The sequence below is a fragment of the Oreochromis aureus genome, linkage group 7 (assembly GCF_013358895.1).
Source record: "Oreochromis aureus strain Israel breed Guangdong linkage group 7, ZZ_aureus, whole genome shotgun sequence".
In the NCBI taxonomy this organism is placed as follows: Eukaryota; Metazoa; Chordata; class Actinopteri; order Cichliformes; family Cichlidae; genus Oreochromis; species Oreochromis aureus.
In genome coordinates this window covers 25,151,733-25,168,397 of record NC_052948.1, presented here as the reverse complement: position 1 = coordinate 25,168,397, position 16,665 = coordinate 25,151,733, and the positions used below count along the sequence as shown (strand labels likewise).

Here is a 16,665-nt window from a genome sequence, read left to right as displayed (position 1 = left end):
ATTTACCGAAAAACTGTACAGTTTGGGGCACCTTTTTTAATTTCAGTGTGTTCGTGTTGTTGTAATGCAGCACGCTTTGTAGTACAATTTGATGTGTCAGCGGGGGTCAGGCGGAAGGATTTTCTTGTAAATACTGGCAGCGGTGTAGCGAAGAAACCTCGGACTTCTGGGGTTTCGCTCTGTGGAGCACATCCGGAATGGATTTTAGGTTATTATGTTTACCTCTCCCGCGAGAAGAGCCGAGGACTTTTTCTGAGGATATATAGCGCCAATAATTTTCTCGGTGCGGTTGAATTATTCGGGAGAAGTCAGGAGCAGCATGCTGCTCTCTAAACTAGGCACCCTCTCACACATGTCGTTCAGCATGGACCTGCCGGCGAAGCTTCAGCAAGGTAACAGCCTCGACTTTGCAGCTGGGTCCATTTCACGTCACTTTATTTTACCCGCCACGGTCCAAGTCTTAATCAGAAATGGATTTTTCGAAGCCGGAATTTCGAATCGGGTTGGAAAGTCTGGGTCATCTGATACAGTGTTACCTACAAAATACTTATTTTTCTGGACTTACTTATTCATTTAGCTAACATGTGACTAAATTAAATAAATAAACAATTAAAAAAAGGAAAGTATTGAAATCAACTCAGGCGGAATGGAGCTAGGAAGCCTTGACCCCAATCCGAGGGACTTAAACCAATTAAAGTTTCATATATTCGCTGAATAAATAGCGATCATTGTTAAATTAAGACATTTTCAGGCCAGGGATGGGACCATTTTGACATATAGGTGTCTTGTATAACGTAAAGTGAGTTTTTGTCTTTACTTTAAACGTTGTAAGTGTATTCAGTGATGTGTACGTTTGTATCGACGACTACACGCAGTTCTAATCGCAGGACGTACTATGTTGGAGTTTATTTGCAAAGTTGACATGACTTTGATTAGCCTTGACTTTTTTCCCTGTGCTCTGTAGCCAGCGCGGAGAAGCAGTCGCTTGAGAAGCAGTACCGGCTGGGTCCGGTTCTCGGCAGTGGGGGATTCGGTACCGTTTACTCGGCTGTTCGCCTCACTGATGGTTTGCCGGTAAGAGCCGAGTAGCGGCTTTGTTTTGGTCGCAGCACATGGCCAACTCTCATTGTCAAGATGCCTTGTAGCAGACAGCTGCGTTTCCTGTTTGACCCTTCAAAATAAAGCCGTACTTGAATGTTCGAGTTTAGAAACAATAACTCACAATTGCACTTAAATACTTTGTATTAGGCCTCAAGGTTGTTGCATTAAAAAGGAAGAGTTAATTATTGTGTAAATGAAAACAATGCTCTCAAATAAGATAATTAATATACAGTCAGTCATTTTTCAGTCTTTGTTAGTTTGCTCCAGTCTTTCAACAGCCAGTGTTGTTTTATTTAAGACCAGTGTCTACATGACTTGTAGTCTGCTCTGAACTTAAATCTTTTTGTTTTCTCCAGTAAATGTGTCACATTCATATGAATTCACTTAATTATTTTGGTTTGTTTTTAATGTTGTTTTCAATTACAGTATCTCCTTAGTCTGTTAAAGTATTGGCTATTGGCTACATTATCATTACAATTTTCCGTAGCTTTAATTTTATCTATAATCATTTTATTATGTAATTAACAAAAAAGGGAAAATTCTGTTTCATTTTGTCAATTTGGAAGAAAAAAAACTTTTTCAGATGCTTCTTTTATTTAAAACCCACATCTGTCACTCTTACTTCCCCTTTTACTGCTATCAGCTGTGCAGCTTGACTCAGTGCTGGCATGCCTGGCTCATGTCTTTGTTGTCACAAAGAAAGCCGGTTATTAAACAAAACTGCTTTACTCTCTGTACCTTCTGCTAAATAATCTTTACTTATTGGAAGTAGAAAATTAATAATAATAGTGATTTTAAACATTGTGGGAAAATTGAGTTATTTCATAAATAAGGAACAACATTGTTAGATAAAAAGATTCATATTATCAACAGGCACAGATCTACCCTAAAGCTGCTGTATGATGGTTTGTATTTTAGTATAGGAAGAGAATTTATTCAGTTTTATACTGAGGATGCATTTATAATATTTTGATGTTGTTTATTTATATGTAGGTGGCAGTGAAACATGTGAGCAAGGATCGAGTGACTGAGTGGGGTTCTCTGGTAAGGGCTGCCTGCAATTTCCTTTACTGTTTAGAAGTTTTGATTGCCTTACTGCCTGTTTTCTTACCACTTCAGCTTCTGTTTACTATGTGAAATTATCTTTTAGGTTCACAAATAGATGAATCAAATGAATATGTCTGGTCAATAACTAAGTCTAACTTTCTACTGCTGCTATGTATGGTCCATGAAGCTTCTTACTGTGGCCTCAGTTTCCTTGTGTTCTTTGCATGTTTTGGTATAGATGCATAACCAGTTATGATTAGACAAAGAAAAAGCCAATGTCAGAGTGTGCTTTTGTAGGAATATGGGTGGGGTGCTTGTTGCATGAATGCGTTAAATGATTTAAAAATCAGGATATAGGTTTTGTTTACCTTAACTTTATAAACTGCTGTAACAAAGGAACATCACAACTGTCAAGACAAATAAAGTATATCTTGTCTTTATAATCATATATAAATTATTTAACAAGCAAAACACCCCAAACACCTTAGTTCCTTGTTTTTAGATTTGTTTGGATTTTCCAGCAGTTGACCTGTTGGTCCTCATGTGTCATTCTTCATAAAAACCCACATGATTGTCTTCCTCTTCTTTGCATACTTTTATCTGTACTTAAATTGATATAATTTAAAGGACAACATCCTGATCATTTAAATTGCTCTCTCAGTGCGGAGCTTTAGTTCCTTTAGAGATTGTGCTCCTGAAGAAAGTGAGTGGGACCTTTGCTGGCGTGGTGCAGCTCTTGGATTGGTGGGAGCAGGCGGATGGCTGGTTTATAGCGATGGAGCACCCCAGGCCATGTCAGGACCTGTTTGATTACATTACAGAGCGTGGCGCTCTTGATGAGGAGGCAGCACGTGGCTTCTTTCTGCAGGTACTGGAGGCCATACGTCACTGCTATGCCTGTGGCGTTGTCCACCGTGATATTAAGGACGAGAACCTGCTGGTGGACCTGAAGACTGAGCAGGTCAAACTCATTGACTTTGGCTCAGGGGCTGTTCTTAAAGACACTGTCTACACAGAGTTTGATGGTGAGTCCAAATGTCTCATTACCTGTCACTGTTTTTGTGTCTGTCACTATTTTGTGCCCCTCACTCACACATCCCCCACTCTCTCACACACACACACACACACACACACAAAAATTACCATTTAGAGATGGATCATTATGCTCAGAAAGTTGCCTTCATTGATGAGGAGGACATATTTCTGACTCTATAGGCAGCCAGGAGTTGCAGCTGGAGCCATTACTTGGCTTTAAAATGCCTGATGCTTTTCTGTATTTGTCCTCCCTGCAGGGACACGGGTGTACAGTCCTCCAGAGTGGATCCGATTCCATCGATACCATGGACGACCAGCCACCGTCTGGTCACTCGGTGTGCTGCTGTATGACATGGTGTGTGGAGACATCCCCTTTGAACATGACAGGGAGATCCTAACGGGACAGATCTATTTCAGGCGGAAAGTCTCCTCGGGTCAGTCTACCAAGTAATAGAAATTGTCTATTACTTGTCTCTGTTCCTGTTTTGCAGCATTGGTATTTTTAGTGGCAAAGAGGGTGGGAAAACTGACCATACAGGGTAGCCTCCTTCATGCTTCAATATGAACATTGTGAGCATTTGTGTGTTTGACGTCAGTTCATTGGTCAGTTATAACCCTGGGCCCTGTTTCATGAAACAACTTCATCCACTCTGAGTTGATCGACTCGATTTATTAACACACTGTGCCAGTGCAAACTGGATTATGGCAGAAAAAGAAGTGCCAGTATTTACAAAGTATAAGAGCTGGAAACTCAGATTGCTGTGACTCACCCTACTGCAGGAGTCTCAAACTTCACTCCTCGAGGGCCGGTGTCCTGAAACTTTTCCATGTGTCCCTGTTGCAACACACCTGAACACAATTAGTAGGTCATTAGCAAGAGTATAGAACTTGACTGCATGCTGAAATGGCAACCCCTAACCCTACTCAAGTAAATTTAAGTTAAGTGTTTGGAAAAATGTACTTCTAAAAATACTTTTGCACCATGTTCATTCACTCATGAGCTGCTGTAACATGAATCAAATGGCTGAATTGCCACCTCAGCATGCAGTCAAGTTCTACAGAGTCTTGCTAATGACCTACTAATTGTATTCAGGTGTGCTCCAATGGGGACACATGGAAAAGTTTCAGGGCAGCGGCTCTCGAGGACTGGAGTTTGGGACCCCTGATATAAATGATTGGTTATTGATCAGTGTGTTGTGCCTCAAGCTTTTGTACTAGTAGTTTATCTTTCTGTTGCAGAGTGCCAGCAGCTGATTAGCTGGTGTTTGTGCCAACAGCCATCCGACCGGCCAACCCTGGAGCAGATCTTCCTCCACCCTTGGGTGATGGGCAGCAGGGCTCAGCGAACGGATGAGGCAGCCATCACACTTCATGCTGTTAAAGATAACACCTCCTGCTCCTCCTTGAATCCATCTTCCTCCTACTCCCCTTCCAGCCAGTAGAATCGCATGGTGGGCATAGTTTGGACTTGACTGACAGCTGTCCTTCAGTGTCTATGACTTCATGTTGGTGAGAGTTGTTCACAGTTGTGGATGAAGTTTGCTGCTGTGGCGCAGCTTTGTGCTGTGTTAAAAGTGCCTTGAATTTGTTTATTTAAAGCTGCTATGGGGAAAGTGTCTTCATTGGCAAAAACAGGACTGCAAAAGGATAGAATCTCTAGACGTTGAGCCAATGAAAACATTTTTGAACATCTGGTTAAATTCTGCTGTGTGGAGCCACATCAGGGCAATGGAACATCTAATCATAAGGCTGCAGGGGATTTTAAGTCTGCCAGATATATCCAGTAAGCCTGCAGTGTAACACTCTTTAACCACAAAAAAAAAAAAACCCACAATCATCTGGACAGTTGGTTTTTCAGTTGATTGGCTTTTTTTGTCGCAGGACTGATTTTACTTAAAATGTGTCCACATCCAGTGTGCTTGACAGGGAATACCTGCAGTCAACCTCATCTGTTTGTCAGGGTATAAAATGCACAGTCAATGCAAATATTGTGTTTTTTATTTTGAAAACATGCATTTTTGTTATATGTATATACTTCTTTTGTATGCATTTATTGTATTTTGTAAGTTATCTTCATTATCGTTTTTTAAAGTATTTTATTTGTTGACATTTTGAAATGTAGAATCCTGGCAGGAAAAGTTTTTTTTCATGGACATTATTCCAATTAAACTTTTTTTTTTTTTTTTAAATATAAAAGCAGACAATATTGGTCTCAATTCTTTTCACTATACTACACAACTTTTCCCTGTCACAGGTGCCACCACCAGTATTCTGACTCAGTCTTTCTCTATTAATAGCTGTCAATCAAGGTCAAGGTCCTCATTATGTAGCTATGATCAGCTTTGAAGAGGAGAGCTGTCTACAGGAACACTTATGGCAAGCCAAATAAAATAATAATAATAATAATACTAAGTTTGTTTAATACTCTACACACAAGCGTGAAGGCCAGCAGTAATGTTGGCCACTCATGTAGGTTATGTTGTACAGCTCTGGAGAAACATGTAGTCATGTAAAAATATGGCAGCTGTTTTACTTTACGTGCTGGAAAGTTAGAAGTTGACAACTGCTGGACAGGTGCCAATCTCTCCTTCACATGGTTATTTTTTATGAGACTGAATAACAAATAGGTAAAGGTTAAAAACACCTTTTTAACTTAAAGAAATCCTACACAGTCCTACTCTGGGCAAACCAGGATTTTCATGTAGACGGAGTTTACCATTGCCTGGTATATACTCCCTTAGTATGTTACCGGAGAACAGTATGTCTCTCTTGAACCAGGGGAAGTTGTCGGAGGGCTGGTGCCATGGAACATCATGAGGATGTGTCCATGCCTCTCGCATCTCCAGCACTTCTGCCCTAATATTTGCACGACTTCTGAAAAGCCGGGCAATGTTTCTGTACCCGCGGAGATTTGTGGAGAGACGATGAATTATTCGAAGGAACGGGCTGCTGCTCAGCAGAACCTTGCAAAACCTTAAGGCCAGGGCTGCCTGACTTCCTGCCGCTGGCCTTGGCTGCTCCCGTGATGGAGCTAGCCGCACTGCCAGATGGTTCTCAGCCAGGGTCATGGCAATCTCAAGGCTCGAGGACCGGTGACAGTGGATTCACTTTGCAAGTATATTAGCATTCTGAAATTTGCCCTGTGCTTTGATGCAAAGTTTTTGTGTTGAGGGTATGTTGGTGTACATGTTAATCAATATTAATAATAATTCAGTGTCCAACTTAAAATCCCTCAGGTCAGTGGCGCAGATTTTAATTTGCCCAGGTACATTTTTATTGGCTTGGGATTTAAAAAATTTTTTTAGGAAAAATATTTTTAAATATTAACGCAATTTTATCGAGACAGCATTTTATATTATTTCACTTTCAATCTGAAAAATGTAATGAAACTACAAACCTATAACAACTCTGGTCACAAGACTGAGAAAGATAAATGTGTTCTTCTGTCACGCAGAAAATGCATGAGAAAAAGGAAAGACATGATGGAAACTGAGTCAACTCACAATGTGCAGCGTATAAGTGGCGTACAGTGATTTAGTGAGGGCAGCACTACTGAGTTTTCTTCAGAGGTGGCAAAAGTGCAGACATTCTGTACTTAAGTAGAAGTACAGATACTAGTGTTATAAATACTCTGGTAAAAGTTGAAGTATTGATTTAACTTCTTTACTCAAGGAAAAGTGAAAAAGTACAGGCTCTGAAATGTACTCAAAGTAAGAAAGTAAAAAGTATTCTTTTAAGGCCATTTGTACCAGTTATTATTGCACAAAGCCAACTGAACCGTGTATTAATGTGATAAAATTATATTTGTACAAAGGAATATAAACTTTATTTCAGTCTTAATATGCTTTATGCTAAACAGTATAAAACTGGTATGAAGGTGGAATTCAGTGAATGAATCTATGTGTCATCACCAAAAATGTAAAATAATTTCTAATTCCCTTCATGTAACCTACCAAATGACCAAGAACATCACAGCTGCTGTGCACCAGTCCAACACAGTACAGCAAACCAACCTGTTTATCCTGCATTAAACTGCACAGTGTTTTCATGCACCCTTTCAATAATACAAAGTTACTAAGCTATACCTCAGTTTGTTTCATAATATGAAACAAAAATAGTTTAATGTCATACACAGCGCCAATATCTGATTTTAAAAAAAGAGGACTTACATGTAAGCTTTAAATGTCCACTTTATCAAATCCCACTGACTAGGCCTTAATTTTAAATACGTCTTTTCTTCTTCCTATCCTGTCCTGTCTTTCTTATTTTTTTCTATCTCTTAGTAAAGTTAAGTGTAGCAGTAGATACACCTTTAGCTATCAGACACACTGTGTCTTTGTTGTTTTTGTTGATATTTGTTGAGCTGACATAAACGTTACATTTGAAATTACTGACACTTACAAAATGTTACCCTCTTTGTACATGCTTCTCTTCTGTAGAGCTAGGTAGATGCTGAAGTACTGCTACCCCCTGGTGACTGATACACCATTAGGACTTCCTTTCATGTTTTACTGTGTAGGCTCAAATCGGTTTAATGTTTGAAGGCCCGCTGTGGCATGAAATTAAACTCACTTCAAATATGTTAAACCAGAAGTAGTCTATTTTGAAAATGAACGGGGTAGAAAGTACAGATATTTGTGTGAAAATGTAGGAGGAAAAGTAAAGTTTTCAGAAAAATAAATACTCAAGTACAATTTTCAGGTATCTATACTTTACTTAGGTACATTAACTTCGTTACTTCCCACTTCTGACAACATAAGAGGATCTAGAAGGAAAATGATTGGCTAGTGACATTAAATGATTCGAGAATCCTACAGGAGGCAGTAATGCACTATCCTGGATGCCAATTGCCGTTAAGCACCAAAGAAGAAGAAGAAGAGGCGGAAGGACGAAAAGAAGAAGAGCCTCCACAGTCAACAACAGCAAAGTCCACGTGAACAGTAAGCGAATCTGGATGTAATTGTGTCGTGAACTCGTTTTTGTATTTTTACGTGTTTTGTGTAGTATGAACTTGAATTTAATTCACACAAAGACGTAAACCTACCTTTAAACAACAAGGACGGGCAGCCATGCAGCGGGTCTTCTCCTGTAGTAAACGAAATCCAAATGCAACAATGGGCAGTACTCAAGAAATACAGCCTGTGTTATACAGACAGCTTCCATTATAGCGATAATACCTCTAAAAGAAGAGAGGCCAGTATAAATTGCGACTGTATTCGTGACTGTGTGTGTTTTCCTTCAGAGGGGTCATAGGTCAATATGGGTCGGTCCTCCAAAGACAAACGAGACATTTACTATCGCCTGGCCAAAGAGGAGGGCTGGAGAGCGAGGAGCGCCTTCAAGCTGCTGCAACTCGATCAAGAGTTCAACTTGTTCACAGGTGAGACCCACAGGTCACCACAGGTCACACCTCCTTCAGTATATGTATAATATGTAGAAAAATGGTTCTCTAGAAAACCCTGATGTGACTTTTTCATGATATAAAATTATTTAGTCTTGATGCATTCTCAATCATCCAGAAAAGTAAATCTCCAAAAATTGAATCTGTTCATCTGGACGTAGCGTTTTGTGGGAGAAACGTTTCGTCACTCATCAAAGTGACTTCTTCAGTCTGAAGAAGTCACTTGGATGAGTGACGCAAAACGTTTCTCCCACGCTACGTCCTACGCTACGTCAAACGCTACGTCCAGATGAACAGATTCAATTTTTGGAAAATTATTTAGTATTGAGATGTTTTGTCATGAGCTTAAATAGGACATTCATTCTTACAAACCCTCCAATGTGGCTCAATTAAAATAATTCTGTAAAGAAGAGTGGGCCAAGATTTCTCCACAGTGACATGAAAAACTCACTGCCAGCCCTTGTACTATTGTGTCTGTTGATAAATGTCTCTGTTCTTCTTCTTTAGGTGTAAACAGAGCAGTGGATCTCTGTGCAGCCCCTGGAAGTTGGAGTCAGGTTCTCAGCCGGAAACTCAGGTAACATGTTACTTATTTTAATATGCCAACATATAGTGAACATATCCTAGCTGAGCAGAAATGATTTGCATGGCTGCAGTATATTACACTTTTATACAACAAATCATTTTTTAGAAATATACCATTAAAGAAATAACATGGGCCTTAGAGTTGGACTCTTATCCTATTCCTCTTTTTATAGCATATAAACTGCTGCAGGGGTGTATTCTCATATTTATATGGTGTTTTCACAACTGCTGTGTTTAATCCATTTCAATTGCACTCTGGTTCATTTTCCTGCCTGGTGCAGTTTATTTGTGCAGATGTGAACACGGTATTCGTAATGAGATGCGGACCAAAACAACCCCACCAAGACTTGAATTTGGAGGAGGTGGTCTCAGTACCATTACAAATAAACTCCAGAGCAGTTTGTTTATGTGTGAACCTGATCCAACTACGTCACGAGTTTGAGCTAAAAAAAAAAAAAAGACATCCCATAGCCATCCATGTATGCATGGTTTTCTCAGTGTGGAAAGGTACTATAGATTTCCAAAGGTTTGTATGGGCTAGCAACAAGCTCTGAAATGAAGGTACATTCTCTGTGTTCTCCAATAATCCAGAACACAGCACCTTCTTCCTGTATTTACTTTTGTTGCACTTGCCCGAGACACATCTGGCCAATGAGCTGACTGAACATTCTCATGTGGTTTGTAGTGACGCATTTTGGTTCACTTAGATTTTTCTCAGTATGAAAACAAACTAACCCATGGGAAAAAGCTACAAGTTTACAAACTCATCAACTGATTTGGATCAAATTAACAAACTATAGGTGTGAAAACACCCATAGGAATAAAAAAAGGAGTTGGAAATACCAGAATATCATGCTAAGAATAGCACGTCATCCTTATGCTGCTCTTGCTGTTTTTGCACCAAGTGACCCTTAGACTGGCATCAGCTGTGGTTGTCTTTAAATCTAATCTGAACACATTTATTAAGCTTTCAACGCCTGATCTCTGGAACTGTGGATGGAGGACAGTTTGTTGATGTGATATTTTATGTAAATTGTGTGAATATGTGTAAAGGAAATTTTAGGAGCCGCTTTATTTCTATTATAAAGTATTTGGATTGTGATATGTGATATATTCGTAAAATGTGTCTACTTACTAAAAAACTATTTATTTTGTGCGTTTTGTTTGTTTGATTGCTTTTATTAAAAGAGGGTGTACGGAGAAAGGTGAAAAGGGTGAGAGCGGTGAGGAAGTGAAGATTGTGGCAGTGGACCTTCAGGCCATGGCTCCTCTGCCCGGAGTCACTCAAATCCAGGGAGACATCACCAAGGTAGTGACATAACAAGCACAATGATGTCAGTAATGACAGTAACTCAACTCGTAGGTGTGGAGGAGTGAAGACCTATGCCAACGTCTTTCTCCTAGGTGTCAACAGCTCAGGAAATAATTCGCCACTTTGAGGGTCAGCCGGCCGACCTGGTAGTGTGTGATGGAGCTCCAGATGGTGAGAGGCTCGCTTCCTGTCTGATGTCATTGGTTCTTAATTCTCTGTCTCCCTCTTCTTGTTCTTATTCTATTTCTTATGTTCTTTTCTTAGTAACTGGACTCCACGATGTGGATGAATACATCCAGGCTCAGCTCCTGTTAGCTGTGAGTACAGAGATGTGTTTGATTGCGCTGTCAGGTGTCTCGTGATGTCACGCTAACAGCTGTTTGTTTCTCAGGCTTTGAACATTACCACACATGTCCTGAAGCCAGGAGGAACGTTTGTGGCTAAGGTGAGCTCAGGATTTGTTGATAATTCATAAATGTACACTTATAACATTTGATGTTAAATAAATGAGTCCTATCTGCCAGAGAGGTGACAGTCATTTAAATTCCATCCACCCATTCTCTTAAAGTCTCAGCGACGCTTCCCGTCCTTCTTTTCCAATGAGCTGCTGTCATTTATTACAGACTAGAACTGTCAAGCTACTACAGCACTACAACCACAGCAGGAGTAGTGCTGTAGTGGAACAATAGTGACAGACTATTATATGTCAAAAGTATTGTACATCAAATGTGAGCACAAAAGCAACCAAGGTCCCATGAAATTTGAAGTGTAACATAACTGCATAACTTTTTGGTTTAGTTAACAACAAGTAAAACTTAGCTAAACTAACTAAACCTTTGGAACTCTTTAGGAGGCGGCACAATAATGTTGCACAATAAAACCGAAATTGAAAAATATTTTCTACCTGGGTTTGGTTGGCTTTCTAAAACAGCTGCGTAAAGCCTTCCTTTTCCACCATTTGAATTAGCATCATATACGAGGCCAAACAATATGTAAACCGCATCAGTGATTTCCATCCACATTTGCTCTTCCCGTCACACATGAGTCTTCTGGTGTTGCTAGGTTGTACCACTTGTCTACTTTTTTGGGTCAACTGTTTGTGTCTTCTCCTCCTTGTATTGCCTGGCTGTACTCTATGGTTTAGTTTTTTGTGTCAAAACAAGTTTGCTGTTTTTCACCTTTAGCAGGAACTGTTTTTTTCTTTTCTGGCATATATTGTCAAACACTGTGCTTTGTTGAAGGATGCTGAAGTAGTTCCCTTTTTACTAAGTGCTTAGTGGTGGTGAACAGCTGTAACTGTTAGAGATGTGCTGGCGTGTCTGTTATACATCAGGAAACAAACGCAGTGATATCACAATATGGCACAAATTTTAGTTAGGCAAGTTATATACTGTTGAACAAAACAAAACTAACCCTGAGTCTAAATACGACCTCAGTATCTCTGGTAAAACTCAAGACAAAGTAAGTTTATTTGCAGCATAAATTTCAGCCACAAGTAATTAATGTAAAATATTGAAGGGATCAAGGCAAAAGGAGCAAATTCAGACAGCATAAGAGCATTTAGCCTGTAGTTTTCTGGGAATTTGTTCCAAACAGGTGGCTTGTAAACTTAAAGCACAACTCTGCTTCTCCATGCTTCGTTACTCTGTGACACCTGCTAACAAAAACAGGGGAACATGATTTATTATTTGTAGATATGTAGTGTGTGTGAGTGTGAGAGTCCTGTTAATTGACTTTAATCTGCACAAATACTGAAGTCTTTCAACACTGTTGTTAAGGGGCTTAATAATTACCACAGTGCAAATAATAATTAATGCAGTGGTGCATTGTGGGCCCTGGGTTTCACGTCTCTTGTCGGATTGGCCTGTACTGACAGCCGGGCTTTTACTGTCACTGACAGATTTTCAGAGGTAAAGATGTGACACTGCTGTACTCCCAGCTGAAGCTCTTCTTCGATGGTGTGACCTGCACCAAGCCTCGCAGCAGCAGGAACTCCAGCATCGGTGAGCCACCACAGTCACATCCCACTCACATGGATCTAATAGAAGGAAAATCTCATCTCCATTTCATTTATTTATTTTATTATAAAATCCAAAGCAAAAAAATGTATGTTTGCTGGGGGTTTTATTACATGTTTCAGCAACACTCACACACAGGTAGTGGGCTACACAAAATCTTATACTAATAATGAATGGCAGCCTGGTCTTATAAAATTGTTTGTAGATTCTCTCTGGGAAACTTTCTAATCCAGTATCCATTGTTTGATTTTACACACTCATTCCCATCTCAAACATTTGAATCTCTGTTGACATACCACGTGAATGATCTGTCTTTCTGTGTACAGAGGCCTTTGTGGTCTGTCAGAATTACTCTCCTCCCAAAGGCTACATCCCCAACATGTCTAATCCTCTGCTGGATCACTCCTATGGTAATTATCAACCATTTAACCACATAAGTCTAAATAATAGTTTTCTCATGTTTTCAACCATGTAGTTTTAGTTGCAAGACATTAAGTTGTCTTAAAAATTTACAGACGTAAATTACGAAGTGTGTAACATGCATTGTATTGCCAAAAGTATTAGTTCGTTTGCCTTTACACACATGTGAACTAGACTGACATCCTATTCTTAATCCATGGTGTTTAATATATTGTTGGACAACCCTTTGCAGCTATCAAAGCTTTTGACTCTTCTTGGAAAAGTTTTCTAGAATGTTTAGGAGTGTATTTATGGGAATATTTGTAGAAGCACATTTGTGAGGTCAGACACTGATGTTGGATGAAAAAGGCCTGGCTCAGTCTCCACTCTAAATCATCCCAAAGATGTTCTGTTAGGTTGAGGTCAGAACTCTGTGCATGCCAGTCAAATTGTTCTACACCAAACTGTCTCATCCATCCCTTTATGGACCTTGTTTTGTGCACTGGTGTGCAGTCACAGTGGAACAGGAAGATACCATTCCCAAACTGTTCCCACAAAGTTGGGAGTATGAAATTGTCCAAAATGTCTTGGTATGCTGAAGCATTAAGAGTTTATCTCATTGGAACAAAGGGGCTGAGCCCAAGTCTTGAAAAACAACCCCACACCATAATCCCCCCTCTACTTTAGACTTGGCACAATGCAGTAAGACAAGTACCGTTCTCATGGCAACCGCCAAACCCAGACTCCTCCATCAGATGGAGAAGTGTGATTTGTCACTTCAGAGACACCTCTGCACTGATCCAGTGAGTCCAGTGATGACATGCATTGTGCTTGGTGATGTAAAGCTTGGGTGCAGCTGCTCAGACATGCAAAACCATTCCTTGAAACACTATTCACTGTTTATGAACTAATCTGAAGGCTACATGATGTTTAGAGATCCATAGTGAAAGTTGGCAACCTCTGCGTACTATGCACCTCAGCATCAGCTGACCCTGCTCTGTCATTTCGTGGCTTAGATGCTGTCGTTCCCAGTTGTTTCCACTAGTTGTTATAACACCACTAACAGTTGACTGTGGAATATTTAATAGTGAGGCTGTTTCGCCACTGGACTTCCATCCTTCATGGTAACACGCTGGAATTCACGGAGCTAGCTCCTGAGAGCGAGTTGTTCTTTCAAAATTATTTGTAGAAGCAGTTTGCATGTCTAGGAGCTTGATTTTATACACTTGTGGCCATGAAGGTGTTTGGAACACTTGAATTAAATTATTTGGATGAGTGGATGAATACTTTTGGCAAAATAGTGTATGGTAACAATAATTTTGTGGCCACATTTGGTAATTTAAAAAAAAAAAACAGCCTGTGTTTTATTCAAAACCAAAGTTTAAATCCTGGATTGTTTGCATCTGTAGGTCCTGGCACATGTCTGTTTTTCCTTGCTTTTCTTGGCACACTGATCTATTTCTTGAAACATTAAGCCAACACAAGCTAGATACCAGACCAATGGTATTACATAAACAGAACCTCAGACTGTGCAGCACTGCATTACACATTTTTTGCTTGTGCCTTTGAATGTTAAATTAACGTTTGCATAGTCTCTTTCCACAGCATAAATTCACACCTATAAGTTTCTCTTCTGGTCTCTGTGCTTAAGATGTGGATTTTAACCAGTTAGAAGGTCCGAACCGTGTCATTGTCCCGTTCCTGGCGTGTGGTGACCTCAGCGCCTATGACTCTGACAGAACCTACCCTTTGCAGGTGAGCTGCTTTATCCTCTTGATCCTGATACTGAGTCAAACTCGCCAACCAAATTTAAAGTGGACACGAAACCCTACATGTATAAAGGTTAATTTACGCCATGCAGCCCTGCTCTCAAAAACTGACCGATGTAACTTTGTGAAGCTGTATTTAAGAAAGAAGTGCTTTAAGATTTTAGAACATGTTTAGCGCCATCTTGTGCCAGTACGGAACGTGTCATCACTGGTTGGTTGGTTGAGGCTAATATACACATTAGTTTGTGTTAGCTAACTAGTGACCGAACTGATAAATCCGTGGAAAGCACTAAACTACACTAACTACAACTAAAAATCAGTCTAAAAGGGGAGGGAGTCACTTTTGTGCTGTCTCTGGCTGCAACAATGAGTTTTATGTTAAAACTGAGGATATACTGTCCACTTTCACTCTGTTTCTTAAGCAATCAGTGGTTTGTTGTTGTTGTTGTTGTTGTTGTTGTTTTTTGCTAGCTAATTGTGAAACAAGAAAATCCAGCTGTTAGCTGTAATGTTCAGGTTTGTAAAGCACTTTATAAATGAGAACTGTGGAAGAGAGTGTGCTTGAGCCACATGACAGGTGGTTCACTGGCTCAACAAGCTGGAGTCAGAAGCTGATATTTCCTCCTCTGGCCGAGTGTACCGAGTGGGGAAATCAGCGGATGCAATAAGCACTATTTTATGCAAAATAGTCTTTCTTTTCCCAAGCACATCCAGACAGTTTACAACATAGCAGCATACTACATGCACATCACACCACAAATGTAACTAGGTTTCTTACCGAAGCACGATAGGGAATCCCATCAACACGTCTACAGGGAAAGTAGGTCAATGTGTATACTGACAGAAGATGGTGCTAAACATGTTTTTAAAAACTTTTTTGGAGCAGAGCTCTATGGTGTAAATTAGTTTTTATGTGTGTAGCGTTTCATGTCCACTTTAATTGTATGTATTTTACAATATATTTTGAAAAAAATGTCTGTTTGAGTCTACTTTTTAATTTAACTTTTGTTTTTCCTGTGATGTCTCGGTTATCCCTTTCTTTATATTTTTTCACTCTAAAATGGAATGCATTCAATGTCATAATACTGACTTTTAATGGTTTAGTAATAAATGAGTGAAATAGAATGGGGGGTGCAGTTTTGCTTGACTCACTGTTGACTCACTACATACATAAATACTGTTGTACAAATTGTCCAAAGAAATTAATTTACTTTTCTACTTGCTGTCATTGTGTCCTGGCTGTTCCTGGCCTTTCCTCAGCTTGATGCTGATAAAGAGTACCAGTATACCCCCCCTACTCAGCCACCCATACGTCCCCCGTACCAGCAGGCCTGCCATCTCCGCAAAAAGAACCTGCTGTCCAGAGAGGATGCTCCATCAGTCTGTCCCACCCAGAGCCAAGATGAGTCAGAGCCAAATGCTGAATCAACCTGATCCACATGACTTACGCTCTTCGTGGTTTAAAGAAAAAAACAAACAAAAAACAAAAGCGGCCAACACCCGGATACAGTGGATAGTTACTATTAAAAGAAATCTTTCCTGACAGATGAGAAGATGGCTAACAGTTTAATTTCTATAAGGCCGGCAGTGGTATGTCCATCAACAAAGACACTGGAGGTTGTTTTGAATGTTTTTTCTAAGCAGAGGACTATGTTTTTATTGATTTGTATTTTTATGCAAAATTCTTTCAAACAAATGTTTTTATCCATTACTTTTAAATTGAGAAAAATTTTATTTTAAGCCAAACCAGGCACAGTCAATGTTATATTGTTTTTTTCCATGACTAATAATTGTTCAGTTATCACACTATAATGAAATTGTATAAAAAAGTGAAATAAAAGCACTCACTATGGTGATGTTTAGTATTTAATAATGCCACTCTTGCCACTAATCCATAAATCTTATAAGATATGGTATTTTAACTCACTGCTCTGCATTTATACTGGTGCAGTTTCAATGAACAATTTATTAGATTTAAAAAGAAAATGAGACATTTTT

At 39.6% G+C, this 16,665-nt stretch overlaps 2 protein-coding genes across 2 annotated transcripts; both read left to right on the top strand.

The window, feature by feature from the left end:
* Positions 1 to 266: 266 nt before the first annotated feature.
* On the top strand, positions 267 to 5,469 carry LOC116319273 (serine/threonine-protein kinase pim-3-like). Its single transcript, XM_031738553.2, has 6 exons — positions 267 to 392; positions 965 to 1,074; positions 2,095 to 2,145; positions 2,810 to 3,173; positions 3,441 to 3,617; positions 4,423 to 5,469. Exons 1-6 carry the CDS (start codon positions 320 to 322, stop codon positions 4,623 to 4,625), a joined length of 978 nt encoding a protein of 325 aa, XP_031594413.2. The 5' UTR covers positions 267 to 319; the 3' UTR covers positions 4,626 to 5,469.
* A 2,542-nt stretch (positions 5,470 to 8,011) lies between these two features.
* ftsj1 (FtsJ RNA 2'-O-methyltransferase 1) lies at positions 8,012 to 16,523 on the top strand. Its single transcript, XM_031738552.2, has 11 exons — positions 8,012 to 8,123; positions 8,426 to 8,563; positions 9,092 to 9,161; positions 10,358 to 10,478; positions 10,574 to 10,652; positions 10,746 to 10,798; positions 10,873 to 10,926; positions 12,382 to 12,484; positions 12,826 to 12,909; positions 14,550 to 14,653; positions 15,928 to 16,523. Exons 2-11 carry the CDS (start codon positions 8,443 to 8,445, stop codon positions 16,099 to 16,101), a joined length of 963 nt encoding a protein of 320 aa, XP_031594412.1. The 5' UTR covers positions 8,012 to 8,123; positions 8,426 to 8,442; the 3' UTR covers positions 16,102 to 16,523.
* The last annotated feature ends 142 nt before the right edge of the window (positions 16,524 to 16,665 follow it).